Below are 24785 nucleotides of genomic sequence, written 5' to 3' on the forward strand. Positions count from 1 at the left end.
CAGTTTCTCTCATCACATGATGACATGAAGCTACTTTGTCACAAAATCCCAAAGCTATTTTCACATGTGGCGACATCATTACATCAGTTATATATGGATTCACTGTTAGCAAAACATGCATGATCGCATAACTGCGCTTTCAGTGTTGTCTGCAAATGGCAAAGCATGTTGGAAAAAAAATAGAAGATGTTAAAATACGAATGAAATTTGTTATTGTTTTACTTAGATCTTCATTATTTTTGTCTCTGTGTGGCAGCTGTTGCGAGTTTCCTTTTTAGGGAGCAGAAATAAAGAGTGAGAATAAAACTTTGAAAAGAAAAATGCGATGGGGTGGGCTGCCAGGTGGACCAGTCGATGTTTTGACAGTTTACCCACAGCACGGTATAGTCATGGCAGCAGCCTGTCACTCTCAGATACCCTCCTGAGGCTCATTTACGTCTGTGTGTCTCCTGCTTTCTCTGCCTTGGTTTGTGCTCCTCTCTTTTTCTCCATCCTCATACTGGCTTCAATGCCTTCCCTTCTCCCCATATATTCATCCCACAAATTCCTCTGTTCTCTCACTCTTTCTTCCCTTCCTTTCAAGTTTCATGAAGACAGAGCTAGAAAGAAAGTTAGCTCCTGCTATGCTGTTTATCTCCCTCCACATCCAGACCTCCTTCTGTGCTTTAGAGTTCCTGAAAAGGCTGAGAATAAAGGCTGAAATATCCAGCATACTATCAGATGCTATATCCGGGCTGTGTAATGAGTTACTTGAGAGGGCAAATCTGGTCAATGATTTTTTTTTTAATGTCTTTTAGTACTTAAATTATTTTGATGAATTGTTTCAGTGTGCGAACTGACACAGTAAAATAGGTCATTTGGCATGCCAGTTGCATTTCACAACTATAATAGTTATGTGTTCTTGGTATGGACTCCATTTGTGTATATCCATATCTGAATCATATATAAAATTCATAAAATATCATGGACATTCATATTTTCTTGACTTTCTCTTCAACAAGCTTAAGATTGTCACCCTGAAGAAAGATACTCCTGGAATCTATAGGAGAAGCACCATTTCAACACCATGCAAGATGATTTTTGTAAGCTTACCGATATCCTGGCATGCCCAGTTCCTCTCTGATTCGTGAGCTATGAACCATTTTTTTCTGCAGAATTTTCTTTATTATCAATAATAAGAACAAAATTTTTTACATAATACAAATGTAAACCCATTTAGTAAATATGACTTTTCCAATATCTTTTAATGGTCGCCTAGACATGGTTTCCAAAAGTGTTTTGGTTTGATTTTTCCAGATGTTACATCAAAATCTAGTCCCCCTGCTGTTAAAAGGGGATTTTTCCTTCCCACTGTTGCCAAAGAGCTTGCTCAGAGGGAGTGATGTGATTATTAGGATTTTCTCTGTTTACTTTTTTATTATTCTAGGGTCTTTACCTTATAGTATAAAGTGCCACATCCACATTCATGGACCAGTCCCACTTCTTCACTCTTCTCACTGATGATGTCGACTATTTTCTTATTTCTTTTATTCTTCAGATGGTGAAATTATTACAGTGCCATCTGTATACCTCAGATTATTAATGAGGTCCCCACCAAGCACAACTCCTGGCATTCCTTGAGTCTCAGGAATGATGTACTTAACCGTACAGAGAAATATGTCAGGTGACACCACCCACCCTTGCCGTACAGCTCTTCTGAAAAAAAAAAAAAGGAGTCTCACTTCTGTTTACTGCAGTTTGTTGCCAGTTTAGGTTCTTATTTCAAAAACGATGTAAAAATACAGTCAAAATAGGAATGCGACTGTAATATATTAGATTAGTAACATAAAGGCGGACTTTAGATTCAGTGTATATGCTGTAATGTTGTGCTGTGTCTGCATTTTTAGCTCACAACTACAGTATACAAAAGACTGCTTCTTTGGTAAGTTGACCATGAAAGATAAACTGTAATTCTGGAATGCCCAGAAGTTTCAGAAACCTAACAAGTCAGTATGGTTTAATACAATGACCTCTGCACTGGCAGATATCACTGCTTTAAAAAACTTGCAGATAACTAAGAGTCTTTTCATTTTAATTTTACAAATATTCAGCCACTTGTCCTTGTAGATCACTCCAAGCCCTGAGCTGCTTTTCAGCTGTATTACAGATAAAGCATGATTAAGATCACTGAGCTTGATTTTCAGAAAAGTTGATGTGTGAGTCATTCTAGAACGTAAAGCTTAAGATAACTCGTCTGTTGTAGAAGCCATCCTCCTTTTAGCTTTCATTTCTTAATTAACTGCATGATTAGTGATTTGGGGGCTGTTAGTTAATTGGAAGTTGGGTATAATGCATACATATTAACAGACTTAATTATTAACAGTTTTTTCTTTAAGTTTTGATTGCACCACTTAAATAAGGCACGTTATAATAAAATACTGGAACGCTTCGATTTTTTCTTTTGTTGGACTGTATAAACTGAACACATGTTTATGTGCATTTCATGAGTGAATGTAAAATGGTAACCATGAGTGCATGGCATTTTAAAATTATTTCGAGATCCTCTCCTCTGAAAATAAAGGTTAAGTCACTACTAAATTAAAAAAAAAAAACATGTTAAAAAGGGTATTTTGTAAGGATTTACTTTTATTCCACGAGCTCTTTTATAAGCCACATGTACAGCTTTAACAGAAGCCCCTGGGGAAGTTTCACTGTATAAAGCTGCTTGCACCTGCTGCTAACACAGGTATTGATCAGAGGGACACTGCTGTGGCAGACAGCTCTGTGGTAAAGTAATTACCTGTAGGCTTCACACTCCAGGGACGTGTTTATAAGTATATGTGAGCATGTGTGTGTGTCTACAAGTCAAGTATGTCAGATGATACACACACACACACGCATGCATGCAACTATAATTGAAAATGGATGGCTTGTCTCAGCACGTTCACCATGACGAACTAAACTACATTAATGTCTCGGTGCCCACCTTATTACAAGCTTTGGTAATTACCCAGCTGGGCAGTCTGAGGGACTCACAAGAGGGAGAGTGGGACAGTAAGTGGATGCATATTGGTTAATAGAAACCTTGATTAATGCCTTTTAGGTATAATCATAATAATGAGTAAAAAGAAGCAAGAAAATAAACTTTTCTTTCTTAAATGCACGCAAGGAAAATTTTACAGCTGTCCACATGACAAAGACTTCACATCATGCTAGTTGATATACACCTTCAAATTTATTCAGACAATACTGCACACTTGTTTAAAGCACATGTTGGCTGCACATGTTATAATTATCACCATTAATATTCCTGTTCATTAAGACATACTTAATAATTGTAAAAAGATAAATGTGATAAAATTGGAAGTATAACGGTTACAATTTCACTCCATGGCCGCACCTTTGCTAAAAGCCAAGATGATTTCCCAATGGAGCCAATAAAACTGTACACATTTACTGTGTAAAGCAAAGTGTTTACCAAATAGTATACAATCTAGTAGAGCCTCATGTGTGAGCATTTGGATGAGTGAATGAGTCTCAGCCATCTTAACAGTCTCTATTCCCACTGGCTCCAGATAAATGAGTTTCCACTGTAATTTGCACTGAGCTGTGCAAAACGACTATACCGACTTTTTTTATTTATACTCTGCAAGTATGAGGGTAGAAATTACGCGAGGGAAATTCCAAGTGCTTTCTAAAAGAAAAAAAAAAGACTAATGACTACAAAACTTTGGAACCTACTTTCCTTTACAAAAAAAACAAAAAAAAAACCCAAGAAAAACTTTATACACATACCCAGCAGCAATATGTGTACCTGCCCACTAGCAACTAAATACTTAGTTGTAATGTGTCAAACTCATCAGCAGCCATCAAGAAAAAGAGTTTGATGCATGTCTACATCAAAACGACAGGCTGCAGAGACATCTGTTCTGATGGCAAATAATACACAAAAACACGCACGCGTACTCTCCCCACTGAGTGCCTCTAGCACCAGCCCTCATCAACACTGCTGATTTGTGGTCGTGGCAGCTCCCAGCCATGTTCGACTCTGATTGGCCATGTAACCTTTTAGTTGATGTCTGACTGTCTTGTCACATCTCAGCAACAAACACAACCTACAGCCCATCAACTTGCGCAGCATTGACATTTGTCTGTCATGTCTCAGTGCGGCAGTGTAAGAAATGATGGATGTTACATAAGGAGAAAAGGGATGGGACATCTTGAGTGAAGCAGCAAGAACTGTAAAAGCAGCAGAGACTTTTGTCATTCTTGAATGAGACATTCCACAGATAGAGAAGAGAATAGCACTGAAATCAGACCAGACGCACTCCAAACTCCTAAATCTATCCCCAGATGCACACACAAAGCTCGCTTGAAGTGGTGGAGGATATTCTGAGCATGTCTGCATTACGGAACAGCGGGAGCTCATCGTAGCAGCATTTTTATCGACACAAAGTTAAAGTAATAGTGACATTAGAAAGCCTCTCTATCGCTATTTTATTTTATCAATTTATTTTTTTCTCTCTTTCAAACAAACTCTTTCTGATGATCATCGTGTGGAGATTATTCTGTAAATGCAGTTCAGGTTATCAGCTAATATAAAATAAAGGAATCAATAGGAGTTAATAGCTCATATGCTCCCATAGTATAGATTTTTACACTGGACTAAGGCATCTTTGCTGACTTATTGTAAGACATTTGCAGTATGATCAAAGGAAACTAGCTTGTAAACTGTTGCCGTGCTGTATATTCTGATATGCAGGCGGTGGACCTGGCATCTTTATAATACATCGACTATGTTAACACTTTTTTATTCACATTTTTTTATTGTTAACAAGTCCGGTGAACGGCTAACAAATGTGATAGCTGTTGGCTCAGTATTTTAAACACACTTGCCTTTGGCACTCAGCTCCAGGCTCATTTGCTCCTGCTGTAGCTATAATTTCTCTAAAACAACAAAACATATTTAGTTTCATTTTTAAAAAAAAAGCTTAGTTATTTTAGTAAAACAGGTGGACATAGTGATTTTACTGGTAAAACAAGTGGAAATACCAAATTTATTGAGATTTTCAGCCGTAAGAATATTGAGTATTTTAACCCTCTCAGGCTCAAACTTTTTTTTAAACTTTTTGTTGCTAATGCACAAACAAGTCCTGCAGTGGTACTTCTGAGTAAAATAAACTCATAAAATATGTATGTGGGGTAATCAGGTTGTTAGTTTTGAACTGTTGCAAATCTGCCTTGAGAGGGTTAAAACTATTGAGTAAGTGAGTATTATTAGGAGCTGGATGCAGTATGAGTGAGTCAAAACAAACTGCATTGTGCTGTCGTGTTGAAGGATTATGCATGGTTGGGTTGGGCTCTGCTCAGTTTTACAGAGCATTTGCAGTATTTGGCCTCTGTAAACTTTAAACTTAAACTGGACTGTGAACTACTGACCCTTTTGACTGGATTGATGTTTTTTCAACATGACATTATGATAATAAATAGAATATGACACATGTCACTGCTGTGCTGTAGATTGTTTGGATCAGCCTTGGCATTTGACCTTAAACGAAACCTTTCTGTCTATCAAACACACACACACACACACACACACACACATACACATGCAGATACACTTATATTGTAAGCTATCACTCATCTATGCAACTGTGACAATTTTTTCTCTCTTTTTAAAAAATCAAAACAATAATTTTTAATAGTGCACGAGCTTGCACACAACAAAAAAGAAAATCAGAACTGGATTGCTTTTCTTATCATGACACCTTGTCAGAAATTAGCAGTATTCCAATTTCTAGCATGCATCAGCGGACGCATGAAGGGTAACTGTGTTTTCGTGTGTGTTTGTGTGAAGTGAAACTGCAGGATCATTACACCAATATAAAGCATTTACTTTACATTATTTTTAAATGTTTGACAAAAGTTTGTTTTGCGGGACTAAAGTCATGTGTTTATGCTTTAAACCTTTTTACTCACACATATTTTGAATGAATGGTAATGTCCATAGAAGACCTTCTGGTTAGCTAATAAGATACAACAAGCACAATAATCCAAAAAATCATGGCTTCTACACAAATAAATTCTTTCTGTGAGAATGTTTGTGTTCTCATTACACATGATCCATACTGTAGTGTTGCCACAGTCATCTTGATCTTGAGGCAAAACAAAAACACTTTTATATTACACCAATAATTTCTGGATTTGGTGTCCTATCAGTAGGGATTTGGTAAAGCATATAAAGACACCCCTGTCAAAGAAAAGGCTTCCCAGACACTTTTGGAGCAGCAAATTCTAGCTGTCATGCTGACAGGCTTCGTCAGTTAAGAAAGGTACAATATAAAAAGATGACAACCTATGTTTGAGTGTGATCCAGGACCTTTGTAGAATGTGATCCAAATCTTTGCTTTGAGGCAAATTCACAAATTATAAATGTAAACACACACACACAAACACAAGAAATGTAAAAGATTTTGTGTAGGTGGAATCAGTATAACCGCAGTAAATAGCAATATGTAATGTGAGATGGATATTGTAGCAGAGACTATAGGAGTCACTGGGGTTGATACTAGACATAAATTGTCTTCTGGAGCAGTAATTGACTGCAAATCAGAATACATTTTCAGTTCATCCACTTAAAGCAAAGCTAAAAATCTCATTCAGGAAGACTTTCCCTTCAGTGTGTTTAAATGTACAGGAAAGCATGTTTCACCAAACCCACCCTGGTTAATTGGACCATGTTATAGTAAGTTAAGCTAAAAATAACACCAATGAGCAACTAAGGGCCCACTGCAGTGGAGTTGGCATGTGAAAAATGTTAAATATAAGGACATCAAAACATACATTAGCTAGCTTTTTTCTCCCAAGGTCATGATCTTGGCTGATTTTCAAAGCCATGAAAAAGCACAAGTCTTTCAAACTAACTAACCAGAGACAGAAAATCTCTTGCGTCTTTGCATCCTGTTTTGTAACTGCAAATGTCACTTATTTCAATAGTGCTGTCAATATAGAAAACGTCATAAATCATCGCTGTACAGAAGCTTAAGGTGCAAACTGCTGTATCAGTTAACTTTATAGTAAGTGGAGCAAACAGATCATAAATATAATGAATATCAATATTGCCTCTGACCACAAATATTCAGATACGCCTTTAAAGTCTCCTTGAAGTGTGCTTCAGGACGAGCGTGAGTACATTGTACTGTACTGTCTGTGGGGACAAGACCACAAATTGTAGGGCAAAGAGATGGAGACTCACATTCATGCTCTACTGACAAAATATGCATCATTTGGATCCTTCAGACCCCCACATACTTGTGGATGAGCCAACTCTAAAAGTTGCATCAGATCATAAACAGCGAGAAGGCACAAATCTGTGTGCAGATGTTTTACCCACAAATATGTGATGTAGAAATTTTCAAATGAATATAGGCCCACGGTACCGTGAAAAAGTATGCCGTCTTTCCAATTTATTATTCTTTTGAATATTTCTTTTACTTAAATGATTCAGGTTACCAAACAAACTGTGATATTAGATGCAGATAACCTGAGTAAATGCAAAACACTTCTAAATTTGTGTATGTATGTGTATGCACATACATTACCCCAGTAATGTCTTATTACTGGGGTGGCTGTAGCTCAGGTGGCAGAGCAGGTCAGCCACTAATCAGAAGGTCGGTGGTTCGATCCCAGGCTGCATCCTGGCATGCCAAATATCCTTGGGCAAGATACTAACCCCGTGTTTGCCTACTGGTGGTGGTCAGAGGGCCCGGTGGCGCCAGTGTCTGGCAGCCTCGCCTCTGTCAGTGCGCCCCAGGGCAGCTGTGGCTACAATGTAGCTTGCTATTGCCAGTGTGTGAATGAATGGGTGGATGACTGAATGTAGTGTAAAGCGCTTTGGGGTCCTATGGACTAGAAAAGCGCTATACAAATGCAGGCCATTTATGTATGTGTATGCATGTGTAATGTATATATAGACACGTGTGTGTGTGTGTGATTTACATTGCTGTGCTTGAGAGCCACAATCTACCGGAACCAAATTCCTTGTATGTGTCTGCACATATACTTGGCCAATAAACACAATTCTGATTCTGATTAAAATTAAATTTATCAAGGTGAAAATTATTTTTTTACTTCTTCCTTGAATACTATTATTTGAGATTATTTAGTCACAAATTGTGATTTGTAACAGCATGGTACTATGCAGAATGCAAGCACTGAGATACATAAAATGGTAAGAACCAAACTGCCCTTTAAACATATTTCACATATTTCATAAATCTAGTAAAAATTGCATTGCACAAAAATTGCACTTATTTGGTGCACAGAAAGAAAATTTGATGTAGATATTAATGATATGTGTATATCAGTGTCTTTAACCTCATCATATAATTCTAAAGTGACGCTATGATTCTTACATCAGTGCTTTATGTGGGTAATAGAGGCATTAGCTAAACTTATGGTTAATATTTTGATTGCGTACAGTGTTTTATAATTCTGTCCAGATGTACCTCCCTGATGTTATAGCCTAACATAAACAAAGAAGCAGATTGCCTTCCAGGAAACTTACTGTCTTAAATGTGTCTACATAATCATAATAAAAGATACACACTTTTTAAATAATAATGTATTTCCTCCCTCCCACCATTTTACAGAACTTGCCTTCCTATGACCCCAAAGCAAAAGGCAATCAACACATGATTTAGTGTGTCTTATTCATTCATGTGTTATTACCCCTACTGAAATTGTAAAACATAGTAGTGGACTGAAGAGCTGTCTTCAAGCCAATGAGTCCAGTTTGGTAATGCAGTAGTTCGATTTGCTCTGTTCTCCCTTTTCAGTAATCTACATACAAGGTGTGGATTCAGTCAAAGACTGAGCCATATAATAAGGCTAATATTACAAGCTATTGAAGAACACAACAGCACCTCACTCAAATCCCACTGAAGTACACACAGTAACTCGCACTGAAAGAACGATGCAATTAATTGCGCCCAAAACTGTTAAAGTGTGAAACTCTAGGTACTGGTTTGTGAAAACCAATTTAAACATGTCTATGCACATTCTGTACGTACGCTTATTTGTGTCCGTGTGTGAGTCGGAAAGAGTGAAAAGCACAGTGCAGACAGAGAAAGACAGAGAAAGGAGAACCATGAGGAGAAGAAGAAAAAAACACTGCCATCAGTGCCTTTTGGCTTTGTAACAAATTGTATCCCTGGATCAGATCCAGAGCCTCGGATCGGAAAATATTCTGTTACACAACATTTCAAAAGTGGTAGAACAAGAGTGTTAATAGGCTTGGCTGTAAACGGTGTTCTTGGTTCCTTTTTTGTTCTTCCAACTACACTTACATCTAGAGATATTTACATACATTTAAGAGCATCATTACAATTATTTTAAAAATACTCTCAGTGATATATGGGATCAAAACGAAAATCAAACCAAAGACAATGCACTGGCCAAAAAACTTAAAGGAACACCTTTTAATCAGAGTATAGCATCAAGTCAAGTAAACGTCTGGAATATTGATGTGGTTCTAATCTTTTCTTACTGTTTTTTTCCCACTAGCTTTGCATTTACGACCACCAGGTACCGGAACAGCTTCTTCCCTACAGCTGTCAGACTCCTGAACTCTGCCTCCTGACACCTGACCCACATTAATCTCATTAACTGAACACACACACAACCATCTACACACACACATTTGACAAAAACTAACAAATGGACAACTGTACCCTCATACACACAATACTAACATGGACTGAACCATCACTCACAACCACTAGCACTTTACAGCCTCTGAAGAAATTATCCACATATTTCACTTATCTTAACTGCACAACTGTAAATGCTGTATAGACAATCATTCAGTATAATACGATAATTATAATTCTACTGTTTACAACTGTTTATAACTTGCATAGTTCATATTTCTGTATAGCTTTATAGTTCATATTTCTATATAGTTTTCATATTTATATCCTGTTCATAGCCTGTACATAGCTTGCACACCCACTACAGCCTGTACATACTTATAGTTATAGCATATTCATAACATACCTTCATATCGTTTACATTGTAACATACCCATAATAGACCCATATTTTGTACCTTCATACCTATAACAGGCCCATTTCTGTAATATATCTATATTATGGCTAAAGCACTTCTGGATGGATGCAAACTACATTTCGTTGCCTTGTACTTGTGACATGTGCAATGACAATAAAGTTGAATTCTATCCAAATTCTATTCTATTTAGCTATAGGGTCAGTGTCACTACTGGTAGGTGATAACTGGATCCTACAGAGTTTGCACAGGTAGTCCAACTAAAGGTTGGCACATTAACATGTCCCATTGCCGGAAGGTTTATTGTGTCTCCCAGTCTCAAGAGCATGGAGGACATGCAGGAGACAGGTAGTTATTTGAGGAGAGCTTGACAGGGCTGTGAAAGGTTCTAAACCTATCAGCAGGACAGGTATCTGCTTTTTTGTGTAAGGAGAAACAGGATGAGCATTGCCAGAGCCCTACCAAATAACATCCAGGAGGCCACCGGTGTGACTGTTTCTTACCAAACAGTCGGAAACAGACTTCATGGGGGTGTTTGTTTTGACCTAACATAGTCGGCCCTGTGCTCTATTATTATTGCCATGCAATATCAGAACTGGTGGGTTAAACACTGGGTCTTGTGCTTTTCATAGATGAGAGTAGATTCACTCTAAACACATTCAGCCTTGCGTTTTGCTTTATTGCTGAATTGCTTTTTTTCGTTTTATTCAGCTTCAACATAACTTGCAAAGTTGACTCGTGGACCCGGAAATGGAATACTGTAATTTCTCTGTTGAAACTATGGTATTTATTGCTGCTTTTTGACATCAACACAGCTTGATCAAACTTACATTATAATATTACTTTGTAATATATTACATTATTAGAGAAAATAAAGAAAAGAACACACAAATACAAAACAAGAGGGTCAAATCTCTCTACTGAACAAATGTACTTACACATGCAGTATCATTCAAAACCAAATGCTTGATCATGAGAGTCATTTACATATTGGGATTTTTTCTGTTATTATTATTGTAGGGTCTTTACCTCACAATATAAAAAGCGTCATGTTGCCTGTTGCTGTTGTGTGCTACATAAATAAAATTGAATTGAACTGTGAAACTGATTCATTAAAATCATATAAGATTAACTCCAAAGGATGGGGTACACCCTCTACATGTTGCCAGTCAACTGAAGGGCTAATACTAATCTATCACAGGGTATACAAGAAATCTCTATATTTGGAAGGTCAAAAATTTGTGTAACAGTGTAATCTGTCTTTTGATGATTGTTATGCATCCGCGTGAGGCTGGTAAAAAGGATTTGCTTTTAAATAAAAATCTTCTCAGTATATTATTTTAAGAATACATACTTCTAGAATCCAACAGCCACAGTACATTTCATATTATTTAAGCTTCAACGGCCAGAATTTGACAAAACAGGTGGTTATATTCCATCTGTGCTCACCAGGGAACATACACCAAAACTGAAAAGGTAATGTCCCGATGGATGCTCAATCATTCAGGTAAGGAAATCCCAGAAAGTTGATTTTGTTCATCCAAGTGGCAAAACATTTATCCCACTGAAAACTGCATCTAAATGAACAAAATCAACTTACTGGGATAGAAGCTAATGTTGGTTAGTCTAGATTGTCGCAACTACAATCTTCTTATTTACTTCTTGTTTTTGCAAAATTTTATAGTTAGTTTCCTCTTTATCAACAAATCCAAACATACAAGTGATCTGCAGAGAACGGTGGCTTGTCTGCAGGTGTAATTTGCTCCCCAAAGGCAAAGGAGCATGATTGGCTTTACAGCCATTACAATGTTAAGATATATTCATTCCAAAGTATCACGAAGCATTGCAGTACTAAACAAGGCAAAGCAGGTATTCGACAGAACATCACTTCATATTCTATACTGTTCACTGGTTTCACCATACTTAAGCTATTGTGCAGAGGTCTGGGGCAATAACTATAAAACCACATTACATTCACTTTTTACTCTTCAAAAAAAAAGCAATTCGAATCATCCACAATGCAGGTTATAGGGAACATACAAACTCACTATTTTTGCAGTCTGAAATATTGAAAATTGACGATCTAGTGAAATTCCAAACAGCACAAATTCTATTCAAAGCAAAAACTAAAGAACTGCCAGGTAATATTCAGAGTATGTTGTTTTTGAAAGAAGGAAGTTATAATTCAAGGGGTTTTTGTAACTTCAAATCAGGGAAGGTACGTACTACAAGAAAAAGCTTTTGTGCTTCTGTTCATGGAGTGAAACTGTGGAACAGTCTGAATATGGAATAAAAGCAATGTCCAAACATAAAACAGTTCAAAAAGAGTTATAAAAATATGATCTTCTCGAACGATAAAGAAAAGGAAAATATTGAAATTAAGTGAATGTCTCTATTTAAAAAAAAATTCATGATGTGATATTACAGTATATAGTATATCAGAAATCTGTTCACTATTTTTATTACAAATTATATCAGTAAGGAAGCTGACTAAATATTAACTGGCAAAGGGTTGGGATTAAATAAGTGTTTACTTCTTCCCACTCCCTTTCAACATGTAAATGAATCAGAACGGCAGCTATATTGAAACGTATTGATTTTTTTGTATAGTATTTTTTTTCTCTCTCTCTTATTTTCTTTTATAAATGTATCTGTATATTGTTTGCATGTTTGAAATAAATTACCAATCAATCAATTGGCATAACGGTTGTTGTTTTCGCAGCTGGACGTGTTAGTCAGCTCTGTATCCCCCCCTTTTGTTACCGCTCCCTGCACTGTCTGCATCACTTGCTATTCCCCACAATAACCTACGGAGTGCCCAGTGGTATCACAATCTTGGGTAGGATACTGTCCAATCCCAAATAAAGTCCGGTTTCAGGCTGAGGTCGATGTCTATCAGTTCCTGACGACGGAAGGTTGTTGCAGGAAGTCGCAACAAAAAGGCAGAAGAAACACAGAAAGGTGCGCAGTAGTTCAGAGCACTGTGCTGCTGCATAAGTTTTAAAATAATTTTAAGACAAAATGGTAATAGATTTCTTAATCTGGTTATGTGGCACATTTAAATTTTAAATTTTTGAGTTTGTTATTCCTAAAACACTGTAAAAGTAAGCAATCAATATGATTTTGAAGTGTTATATGGTTTCCTATTCACATCAATTTGGACAAAAAGTGGAGATCAACCCTTGCCATCAAAAAACAAAGTCTGTGATCACAAATATACTGCATATCTATAAACAACAGTGACACATGACATATCACCGGCACCTAATGCTCCATAACCACAGATCTTAGAGAGTGTGTGTTCTCGTAATGAAGCAGAGCTTTAACTGAGCAACAGAAATGCACTCTCAGCAAAAAACAGTATCATCACTTTCTCACAGTTTCTTATGTACTCCTGCTGTTACTTGCTATTTCTTCTAAGTTTAAGCTGGGATACACAAACTACATCTTACATTATGCTGATAGGCGGACTTTTCATAAATTTTAACTAAGGCTTGATTTCAGGACTTATGCCTTACCAGCTGACTTAAATATGAAGAGATGAAATAAGCAGAAATGCAGCAGCCCAAATGTCAAGATGATATTCATATTTGCTTAAGAATATCTGTATTATTATTATCACAATATTTAGATTTCAAGTGTCTCTTGTTCTCTTTCAAACATAATACTTAGGAAACCTCTCAGAGCAGCACATCGGTAGATGAGAACTTATGGCCGATCAGACAGGTTCAGTTTTCTGCACCATAGAAGACTTGTGTGTCTTTTGAGAACAGGTATGCTCTTCTCAGTTCAAAAAATGACTCCCACTGTTATTTATCAGTGCTGTTGAGATTTTGGCCCAGTCACACAGGCCCATGGACTGGTCACCAGCCACCAGGCTGTCTGTCAGAAAGAAAAACTTAGTATTTCTTCACAAGGAAAGATTTGGTGCAGCACCTTTTGCAACTGATCTCCCCTAGTAACACCCTGCAACTTTTGCAAACCATTCATAAACATTTTTCGTTAGCAACCAGAGGCTGTCAGAGGGTAACTGTTAGGTTTATAGGCCTTTGTGTGTCAGGCCTTTCTCTTTCCATTCTTTTTGATCTATCCAAGACACAGAAAGACTTGCATAAACTGGAGAAATGTTACTGTTACCTTTATCTTAGAGCAAAAAAGAAAAAAAAGTGTAAAAGTTGCATTGTAATTAATTCAGCTGCCTTCGCTCTCTGGACTACAGACAATGCTGTAATACTGTATTGAGATACTGATACTGAATACTGAGATGCCATACTTTCTGGACAGAAGTGTAAATAGAGTGAATGTGAAGCAAGGCAGTAAATATGTTTATTTAAATTTGAGTAAAACAAATAAATGTTCAAACATATATTAAATCTATTCTCAACCTTGGTTTTAAAGCAGCACAGCCAATTTTAGTTTCTGGGCCCCACAGCAACCCAAGTAGATCTCAGTGCAATTTAAACATTTCCCTTTATTCTCTCATTCACTTTATTGCCATTACAATATAGAATATTTCTTCATGATTGTAAGAACTAGTTGTGGCATAGGAATACATTAAGTCCATTTATCTCATATTTCTATCCCTGTATAATCATTCATTCATCTCCATATCAGGAAAATAAGCTTATTTTATTTAAAAAATGACTTGTCTCCTCCCCTATTGTCACACATTTATCATCGTTAAAAATTTACATGAAGAAATTTAAAAAAAAAAGATTATCTGAAGTACCTTTAAACTTATTTCTTGTTCTCATGTTCTTTTTTTTTTTTCAGCAAACACCATGTTAGACTAGTGTCATTGTCAAATATGGCCTCTTTTTTCTTTCCCTCTCCTTTTATTCACACTGTTGACTGCTTACCCTTTCCATCTTCATTTGTTTCCTTCATTCCCCTCTTACTGTATTTTGCTCTTCTGTGCTTCCCTTGATTGCTTTATATGAGCAAGAAATCACGTTCATGAAAATAAAATATGTCTATATTTCAACACAAAACCCTGGCACTGAACACTGGAATAATCTAAATGGAACTACTGCAAATTATATAATGTCTCAGTTTGGATGCGGTCTTACTTATGCTGTGGATTTGTATTCATTTATTCTACTTCATATTTACCATTTACAGTCTGATGTTATTGGAAACACCAAACACAGTGTTATTGATATGGCTGTCATGTTGCTCGGTGTTATTTTGATAAGGGCTGCATTTCAAGTTAGGATACTGCACACACACACACACATGTGCTCAGCCACAAAAGCTTCCACGTCTTTTGACATGGAATATTACTTGGAATATTCTATATGTCTGTGTGAATATGACTTAAAACAACATCGATTTTCAGAAACCATAAGCTTTGTCATTCTCAACCACCCTAGGGATGTATCCCATTTTCGCCTTGGTACTTCCAGGCACAGATGTTTCTGTATACAACACCGGCCACTTGGTTGTGGCGTTCCATGTATCCCCTGCCTGCTACCATCTTGCACCCTGCTGTTGTGCTGGATTGGCTCAGGGGCATCTTTGCACAGCCTGTACCTGGGGTCCTGCCTGGTGGGGTAGACCTCACCCTCTACTGAACTTGTCCTTAGAGCTTGTTCCTGTGCTGCCATGATTAGCGCCTCTGTGCTGTCTTTCAGTCCAGCCATTGGTAGGATTTCTTGATATCAGCCACTTGTTAAGTCTGCCAGTGCGACATGCCATGCATGGTAAGGAGCTTTCTTGTCTTGATGTCAGTGGCATCCATCTCCTCCTTTGGCCAACTGATTAGTCCAGCAGGGTATATGATGACCAGGTGCTGATTGCCCTAGGCACTGCTGAATGGGAATCAGCTGACTTCTGAGGCCTTGACTCACTCTGCAGATGTTTGGTGGTTGTGGTTTTCTTACTGGCCTTTTTATGGTTCCCATTTCCCTATAGGATTCCAAGGTACTTGTAGCTGTCCTCAATGTCTGCAAAATTCTATTCTGGTAGCACAATCTCCTCGGTTCTGCCTACAATTGTCAATTCACTCATGTGGACTTGTGCGCATACACATAATTATAAAGAGTAGAAACACAGTAAAAAAGCTTAATTATACTTCCATCAATATAGAAAGGTTACAGTGCTATCATGGCCAGAGAGTCTCTGCAATCAGTCACTAAAGCAACTGATTTCAGTGATTAACTTAACTTTAATGAAGAGATGAAGTAATCAGTGAAATGAGCTGCAGTGATGTCAAGTTGGATGAGAACCTATAAATGATGGGTCACACTGCAACACAGCAGGATCGTGACTGTACACGAAACACCCATCGAAAGCATGTCTGCTACACACAAACAAGCTCATCTAAATTTTCTTATTTAGAGGCAGTTATTACAGGCAGCTGAAGATGAGGGGTTGTTTCTCTAAAGAAAGTGCAAAAATGGGCATTGGCTTTGGTAAGGGAAGTGCCTGCTCTGTGAGATTTTGGTTAAATCCTAAAAAGATTTACGGCCTCATAAGTGAAGCCGTGTCAACACTGGAAGCAATGCACAGCAATGTGGTGACCAAATGCGCATAAAAAGTTAATGACGTTTAGAGACATTCAAGTGGTTAGAGGTAAAAAAAAGAAAGAAAAAAAGCTGGTCCAATTGGCAATTACTTAGATAAACTTTTCATTACTACAAGAACAGGTAGTAGATACATTAGAGTTACAAATAGTGAGGACGTGGTCAGCTCTAAATCAGTGATAAGTATCTAGCACTGCTCACACTCCATAAAAAATAAAAGAAAATAATTTAAGAAAGCCAGAAGTCAGACGTTTTACCGAGTAATCTTATCAAGGACACCCATATTCATTTCACGTTCAGCAGCTTTCTCCATGACCAGTTCTCTGGTAGTTTAGTTTTCTTGCACAAAATCCTCTAAAACCCTTCTTTTCAATAACCAAATAGAATAAACATGTATACAGTAGCTTTAACAAGGCTATAAGGTGTGTTTAGGTTTTTGATTATTTTATTAGCACATATAATATGTGTTCTACTGCCAAAGAGCCATTCAGTCAACAAACATGGATAATTTCATTATTTTCATTATAATTTTCATTATTTTTCCAAATATGCAGAGAAAACTGGTACTGTCCACAAAGCATGTCAGATATCAAGACATTTGAACTATGCAAGTTCAAATTTCTGCATTGGTCATTAGCATCACATAAAAATGTACAACAAAAATAATTGACACACTTAGTCAAGTGATAGGCAATTTACAAAGAAACTCACACAAAATAGTAGATGGAGCTAAATAAGCTAAATAGAGACAGATTCACTGTTTTAACAGCCATCATCTGCTAGCTAGTTATCTAAAATTGCAGTTTTCCACAAAGCTTAAAAGTCCACTTTTAAGCTTTTTTTTTTTTTAATTCACTTTTGTGTTAATAGCTTGTGATGTATGTTACTGCTTGTTCTGGTGCTAGCGCAGCAAGATCTATATCATCTAGATAAGACTAAATCAGCTAGATAAAGATTTGCCATCTGATCATATCACCAAACCGGAATTTGCAGTGATTGCAGTCATAATTTACTCCTAAAATCTCTAAAAACTTAAAAACCACAGTTGTTCACATTTGAGATATGTGCAGACCTGTATGCAGAAAAGCAACAACCAAAAAAATGTACTTCCATATAGCTCAAAAATTTATTACAGGAGTATAATTAGCAGGAGAGATATAAGTATTAGACAGGCAAAGATACTAGCAGTGACAGCCCATCTTCTAAGGATTTGAACTTAATCCATTTTCTCTCAAAGTAGCTCTGCTTGCTTACACACCTCTTTGAAGTGTAAATTGAAAAAGAATTGGTTGCATAAACTTTCTACAGTGACAAGCTTGGAAAAAAAAAGTCTGTTCTCTTCTGCTGTGACACCCCCTATTTTGCTAAGAAACAAGGCCAAAGATTGGAAATATTATATAATAAACAAAAGGGGACTTAATTAGTTTGTGCAAAGACAGTCACAATTCCAAACAATATGTACACTGATTGTTATTTGTTGAATATGGGAGCTATTCATGCAAATGTAATAATCACTCAATGTGGGAGATTCCTGCAAACCAAACAGTAATTAATTCACACGAAGATATTTCCCCTGTCTAGTCAAGCAAAGCTGTTTAAATACGCTCCCCTTCCGCCATCATCTCCTTAGACTCCCCTTTTTCCTCTTACATCTTTCTCTGTCTTCAGAAGTCCTTTCATGTGTCTCTTTTGCTTTGTCTGCTCCCGTCTTAGTTTTGCTATCCCAGACTCAACATAAAGTCAGATAGCTTTTTTTCACAGTTTTCTGTGCCTTATAAAGTAAATAGTAAAAAAAGAATGATCAGACTCTAGGTTAAGCGAATATTGGAATATCCACTGAACCAAACTATAGATACCTAAAGTATCTATCTATTTGTAAAGAGTCCATAAATAACAGATTTTTATCATAACATATGATTGTGAATATAGAATCATTATCGTAATTGATGACGGAGATGACTGGAGTAACCCTAAATGCCATCAGTTTCAATGAATGGCAATATAAAACTACATACTACCCCCTTCAAAGTGTAGTAATGATCACATTTCACCTTTAACTGTGAAGCTTTTTCAATAATAGCCTTGAAGTTGTGGGTGTAAATGGGAAGGATTGTTGAAGTAAAATTATAGAGAAACAAGAGAAAATGATTAAGAATATTTGCTACAATAATTTATCATTTATTTGTGGCTAACCACATCTATTGGACTGGATCCAGGGAAAAGTCCTGATGTATTTGCAAATTTGAACCAGAGAAAGAGGGATGATGGCACAGGGGCCTGCTGTTTGTCTACACAAGTTTCTGTTGTTCTATGTTGAGGTCTGCTTTTATTCATACATATACTATTGATACAGGGGTATCTGTAAAATGGCCTGTATTTGTATAGCGCTTTACTTAGTCCCTATGGACCCCAAAGCACTTTACACTACATACAGCCATCCACCCATTCACACACACACATTCACAGTCTCAGTCTCAGTCTTGCCCAAGGACACAACGACTGAGACTGTCGGAGCCGGTGGTCGAACTGCCAGCTCTTGAGCCGCAATTGCCCCATCTGTAGCTCAGGAGGTAAAGCATAATCTAATCAGAAGGTTGGTGGTTCAATCCATGGCTGCTCCAGTCTACATGCCAAATATCCTTGGGCAAGATACTAACCTCAACTTTCTCTCTGAGAAAGCACTTAAGCTTAGGTGGGAAAAAGTGCTGGTGTGAATGGGTGAATGTTGCATAAAGCGCTCTGGAAGAGTACAAAAGCACTATAAAGGAATCAATTCATTTACCACACATGCATCACTATTTCTAAAATTGCAATCATCATCATCATCATCATCATCATCTTTGTTTATAAAGCACTTTAAAACAACCACAGCTGATGCAAAGTGCTGTACATTGGAACTAAATAATAAAATCTGCATGAATTGTGTTTAGCTTTGCCACCTTTACCTTACCCTTGTAATATTTCATATAGATAATTCTTTCTGCCTTCTTTCTTTAGTTTTAAACTGCATTCTGATTTTTTCCACAGCATCCCAACAAACTGTTTTTCCCATTATTAAAGAAAGCCTAAATATATCCTTAATGGAAACTGAGAGGAATTGATACGTGAGGGCTAGTTTTAGGGTTGTTTGTCACAACCCCCCCCCCAAAAAAAAAAAAAAAACTGCCGCTAGTGCTACCTCTCATCTTTCTAGATGATCCAGTTAGGGTATGTCCTAGAAGACTTCCTTCTCTAGTGATCGGATTCCTTACCATGAGGTAATGGTACTTTTTTGACATTTTTATCAGATGCTATTACTAATATTACCAATTTGAAAATCCTGTGTGGTCCTGTTCTCGAGTTATTGTGTTCACAAAGCTGGGTGTCCATAATGTCTACAAAGACCATGATGTATGTACATTCTATTTTAGCACCATTTTTTAATGCAGACCACTCCTCTAATTTCATGCTTCACCTATCTAAAACATTAGTCATATGTGTTGATGTTCTTAGTTAAAATAAAGGACAAACTCTTCCATGAAGGACTGACAGGAGCAACAAATAACCATTTAAATTCACTGATAACTGCGATGGAGAAAAACCTCATCATTCACACAGATGGTAGAGATGTAGTGTGTAAGTGTGTGTGTGGGTAGCTTTGGTGGTTATGGAAGGTTGGATGGGGGTGTTTCTGGCACCATGAAATATAAATGTGAGAAAATAAATTATAAAAAGCATGGAAAACTCAGAGAGAAACCATGGTGACATGATTGTTTCAGTTCAGTGGCAAAGCCTGTTATCTCACACAGACACATACACCCAGGCATCCTGTGATCCTTTGGCTTGGAGAAAACAACGTTCAGGTTGGAGGTTTGTATCAGTATTAGAAAAATAAATAAATTAAAAAAATAAAAAAAGATTTGTTACCTGCTACTTTTTTATCTCTCATTTTCTCCCCTTTCTCTCTTTCTGCTATCTCTGGATCTTTTCTTTCTTCTTTGGCTATAAATAGATCAGTGTCTGGCTAGAAGGTAACAAGTGAAAATAATAGTGAAGTTAGGGGCCCTCAGACGGGTAGACAGAGACTTCCTCTCTGTCCACCTGTGTTACTTCTTTTAAAAAAATCATTCGGCCCTACTCCATCATAGCCATATTGCTTTCCCTTTATGATAACACCATTGATAACGCAATTAGTCTGTACATAAACCTTACTGAGCTGAATAGTGTTTTTGAAAGAGTGGTTTCAAAGAAAAGCGTTTAATTCAAGAAGGGCAATGTAAATTTTGAAACTGGGGGCTTACTTTTGAAGGGCATCTATCTTGTCAGCGGTAATTCCTTTTAACAACTCCTCCAGCAGGTCGGAGCTGTCGGGTGGCAGAACAGGTGATTTGATAGTAGATGTGTGAGTAAACCAACCAATCAGGGCACCAAGGACAAAAAGAGCCACCCCTGCCAGGAAGTATCTACAAAGAAAAGAAGGGAGCAATCACATATTAATGTTAAAGTTATTCTATTATATAAGCAATCAAAGATGCTATTAAGATGAATTAGATATATTTGTATAATGTAATAATCAGTATCATCTGGCTTTAGCTAGGAATGTATATATCTTTTGATCTTGGCCTATCCCTGAGTCATACTGAAAAAAATCTGTTATGTTTACAAAATGTAAATACCTTAATTTCTAAAGACAACCAAAGCTTGCAGCTGCTTAAGGTGTTATCTGATGTTCACAGCCTATCTGATGCATATTTAGTTTTGGCTTTATATATTATTTATTATCCAGATAATTAGTTTACCCTTCTTAATCTATCTGAGACCTAGGTAAAGAACTGCTGTAGAATATCCATACACTAAATTGAGATCTACACCTACATACATGCCACTATAAAGTGGATTTTTTTTGTGTAATTATTTTTTTAAACACTGAGAATAACTTTTTGTTCATTAATAAACAAATTTAAAAAATCAGTGCTGACTATTTAACAACATTAAACAGCCTGTATTTTGCATATGCCGGACTCGATCAGTCCTGCAACCGAAGTCAGTCCTTTATAACGCAGACTTCTTCTTGCTTTTAATCATATTAACTATTTTGCTGAAAATCTCATTGTAGTACACTTTCTAAGACTTATTATCTTCTTGATTTAAAAAACACATTTGGATATATGTGTATGGTAATATGTGCTTCTGACATTGAAGATTAGATGAAGAAGTTGGAAACACAATTTGGAGAAAAGTGCATTGCTCACACCCCCCTGTAAGTCCCTAAATGAGTTGAAACAATGGTTTATTTGTAAATAAAATTCAGTCTTATTTGGCAGCTTGTTTATTTCAGAACCACCAAACATTTATTACGAAACATTATAACAAAAAAATGAAAGTAACAACTGATAACTCTGGTCATAAGTACTCCTCATAAACTTACTGTTGTCTTGAGGAAATACAGATCAATAGAGTCATCTAACTAAGTTGAGAGTCTTAAAAGTAAAACAATGCTTGCACATAATGTAAAGTTTAATATTCAAAAGGCATTCTAGCAGGTGCTGTCAATTATAGGACGTCTAAGAACACAGGGACCATTCCCAAACTTTCTCGTATAGTACATTAATGGCACTGAGTAGGGTAATATAGATACAGTATGTAATAATTAGACATGGAAGAAGGAGCGAGAGGAAGAAGTAAATTCAGTGAAACATTCAGATTAGATGATGTTTAGCGTCAGCAGTGAGAGGAAAAAGGACAAGGACTTTTTTAGTTCCACTTTCAATTCAATTAATATGCAGGGAACAAATATTCATTGGTATAGACACGAATGGCAAGAGTCATATAATAAAAACAGATAAATGTCATCAGTGTTGGGTGTAACGAATACCAAAGATGCAATAAGAATAATGTAATGACATTACATTTATCAGTAACGCAGTAATGTAACAGTGCATTACTCTACTAAAATCAGTAATTACATTATGGTTCCAATTGTGCTGTTATTTGCATTTTTTGCAGCTGATTTCAGTTTGTTTGAAGGGACAGGGAAACTAAGAAGTGGTTGACACTTTTTTAAGGGTTAGGGAAATGGACAGTGTTTTTTTTATGGAGTAATGCAAAGGTTGATCTCATAAGTTAGACAAGAGGAAAAAAATGTTTCCTGGACCAGTGTTTTCATTACCTTCTAGCAAATGAAGGCCCTGAATGCCTTGTCCACAGAATTTAAACGATAAAATTTGACTGCATGGGTTAAAATTTAACTCACTCCAAAATTGCATTACTACTCTTTCCTTGCTTATTTGTTTTTTTTTTAAAATTATAATAATGCTATTGCAAAGTTTTGTCAAAGGCAGGATATAGAGCAAAAGTATGTTGTAATAACCAAGAAACGCAATGGCATCCATTCTGAAATTACACCATATTTATTTTATAGCTTCATGGTTCTATTTTCCAGTCTTATTTGTTCCCATATTTAAACTCCTATATCTTATTCATTATCATCTGCTACATCATTGTAATGCATAAACTGTCAATATGATCTAAGTTCAAAAGTGAAAGAAATTCTACAAAGGTGAGTGTGGGCAGGTACAGTGCTTCTTAAATTACTTGACTAGGAAACAGTGCAGTCGTCTTTGTCCTTTATGTCCAGGAGCCCTGGTGAAGTGGGAGATGTAGTTGGGATCTTCTTGAAGTCGTTCAAATCGTCCATGTGGTGAAACTGATACAGAGGGCTGGATGGGTTCCATCAGTTCAGGGTCAGGGTCAGGACCAGGGTCTGAACACCCTGAAATTATAGCATTGAACACAATTAAAGTCAACATTACAGCATTACTGTCACAGGAGTTCGTGTGTGGAACAATTGTAAAGATGAAGTTAAAAAAAAGTACAACGCTACATAACTTCATAAGATTAAAAACAATAAACAGCACGAATATAGAAAATGTGTCCCTCTGTGATGGAGCAGTATAATTGTATTCTAATGAAGCTTGTCTTCATTTATGTTGATCAAGGCGAGAGTAACCCAAGCTGAAAGTATTCATTAAGGTATTTGTTACACTTCATAAACGCATGGCACAACATAGAAGAGCCACCTCCACAGGACAAGACTTGGCTGTCCATCCGCATCTAAAGGATAAAGGTCACTCTTTCGAGGATGCCAATTTTGACATTTTGGACAGAGAGGACAGATGGTTTGAAAGAGGAGTGAAAGAAGCCATCTATGTCCACTGTGCATGACCATCTTTGAACAGAGGCGGGGGTTTACGACATCAACTTTCTGCCATCTATAATCCAGTTTTGAGATCCCTTCCCAGACGCCTTAACGCCCACTCACATCCTGGGCCATCTGACCTCAGGAAATCACATGATAGGGTGGGGCTAGGTTTCACAATGAGCTCACCCGGAACTTTGGCTGATTATGACCCACACCCGTTTTAACACCTTGGCTCATGTGATTAGGTAGAGGATCACTAGGTGGTCCATTGTACCTCGTGGGGGGATACTCCCACAGGGCTTAAATCTGGGACTCTCCACCATTTGACCTTAGAACTGAAGAAGTTTCTCAGATGAGAGGGGAAACGTCTTCAAGCAACTTAAAGAAATCCAGCCGCTTTTCTTTCCAAGCTCCTTAGAGTATTCGTTACATGGATATAATTTCAAACACAACTCAGTTTAAAAAACAAATATAAAGAGATCATTTTTACAAGGCACATGTATTTAGTGGGGTCTTAATCACAGGGTTTATAGGCCAATGTAAAAATGTAGCTCGTTTTGGTTTGTAAAAGTGTTTTATGAGTGTATTGTATGTGTGTAGACTTGTATATAGTTATGAATGATCATTTTAGTTATATTTACATGTTCAAAATAAAAGTATCAATTAATCAATCAGTCATGAGATTAAAAGGGTTCAATACTTTTGTTAGTTAGTTAGTTTGTTTTCTCTGCCAAAACCACAACATTGCATCAAACTCAGTTTAGGGAGGTAAATGCTAACATGCTGAACTAATGTCAAATAAATAACCATTGTGAGCATATTAGCACATCATCATGGAATTAATCTCAGGCAATAATAAAGCCAATCATACTGAAAAGAATTTGAAACTCAGTCTTTTTAACCACAGGCAGATTGGATTGGGTTATAACTTTCTAATATGTACCTTTTACTGTAATTAGGAGAAAACAGACAAAATAATCAATATTTGGTTTTCAGTCGTTAAACTGATTAGCCTACTTGCTTCAGAAGGCATAGGA

General features: G+C 36.8%; 1 protein-coding gene across 1 annotated transcript in view; it reads right to left on the reverse strand.

Moving 5' to 3' along the window:
- naaladl2 (N-acetylated alpha-linked acidic dipeptidase like 2) overlaps nucleotides 1–24785 on the reverse strand; it is a 480620-nt gene that overhangs the window by 310870 nt on the left and 144965 nt on the right. The window contains exons 5-6 of the mRNA XM_080297617.1: nucleotides 23142–23319; nucleotides 20849–21010 (exon numbers count right to left, since the gene is read on the reverse strand). Coding sequence (XP_080153743.1) covers nucleotides 20849–21010; nucleotides 23142–23319 — 340 coding nt within the window. The remainder of the gene's footprint in view (nucleotides 1–20848; nucleotides 21011–23141; nucleotides 23320–24785) is intronic.

This window comes from Astatotilapia calliptera, chromosome 23 (assembly GCF_964374335.1).
Source record: "Astatotilapia calliptera chromosome 23, fAstCal68.1, whole genome shotgun sequence".
NCBI lineage: Eukaryota > Metazoa > Chordata > Actinopteri > Cichliformes > Cichlidae > Astatotilapia > Astatotilapia calliptera.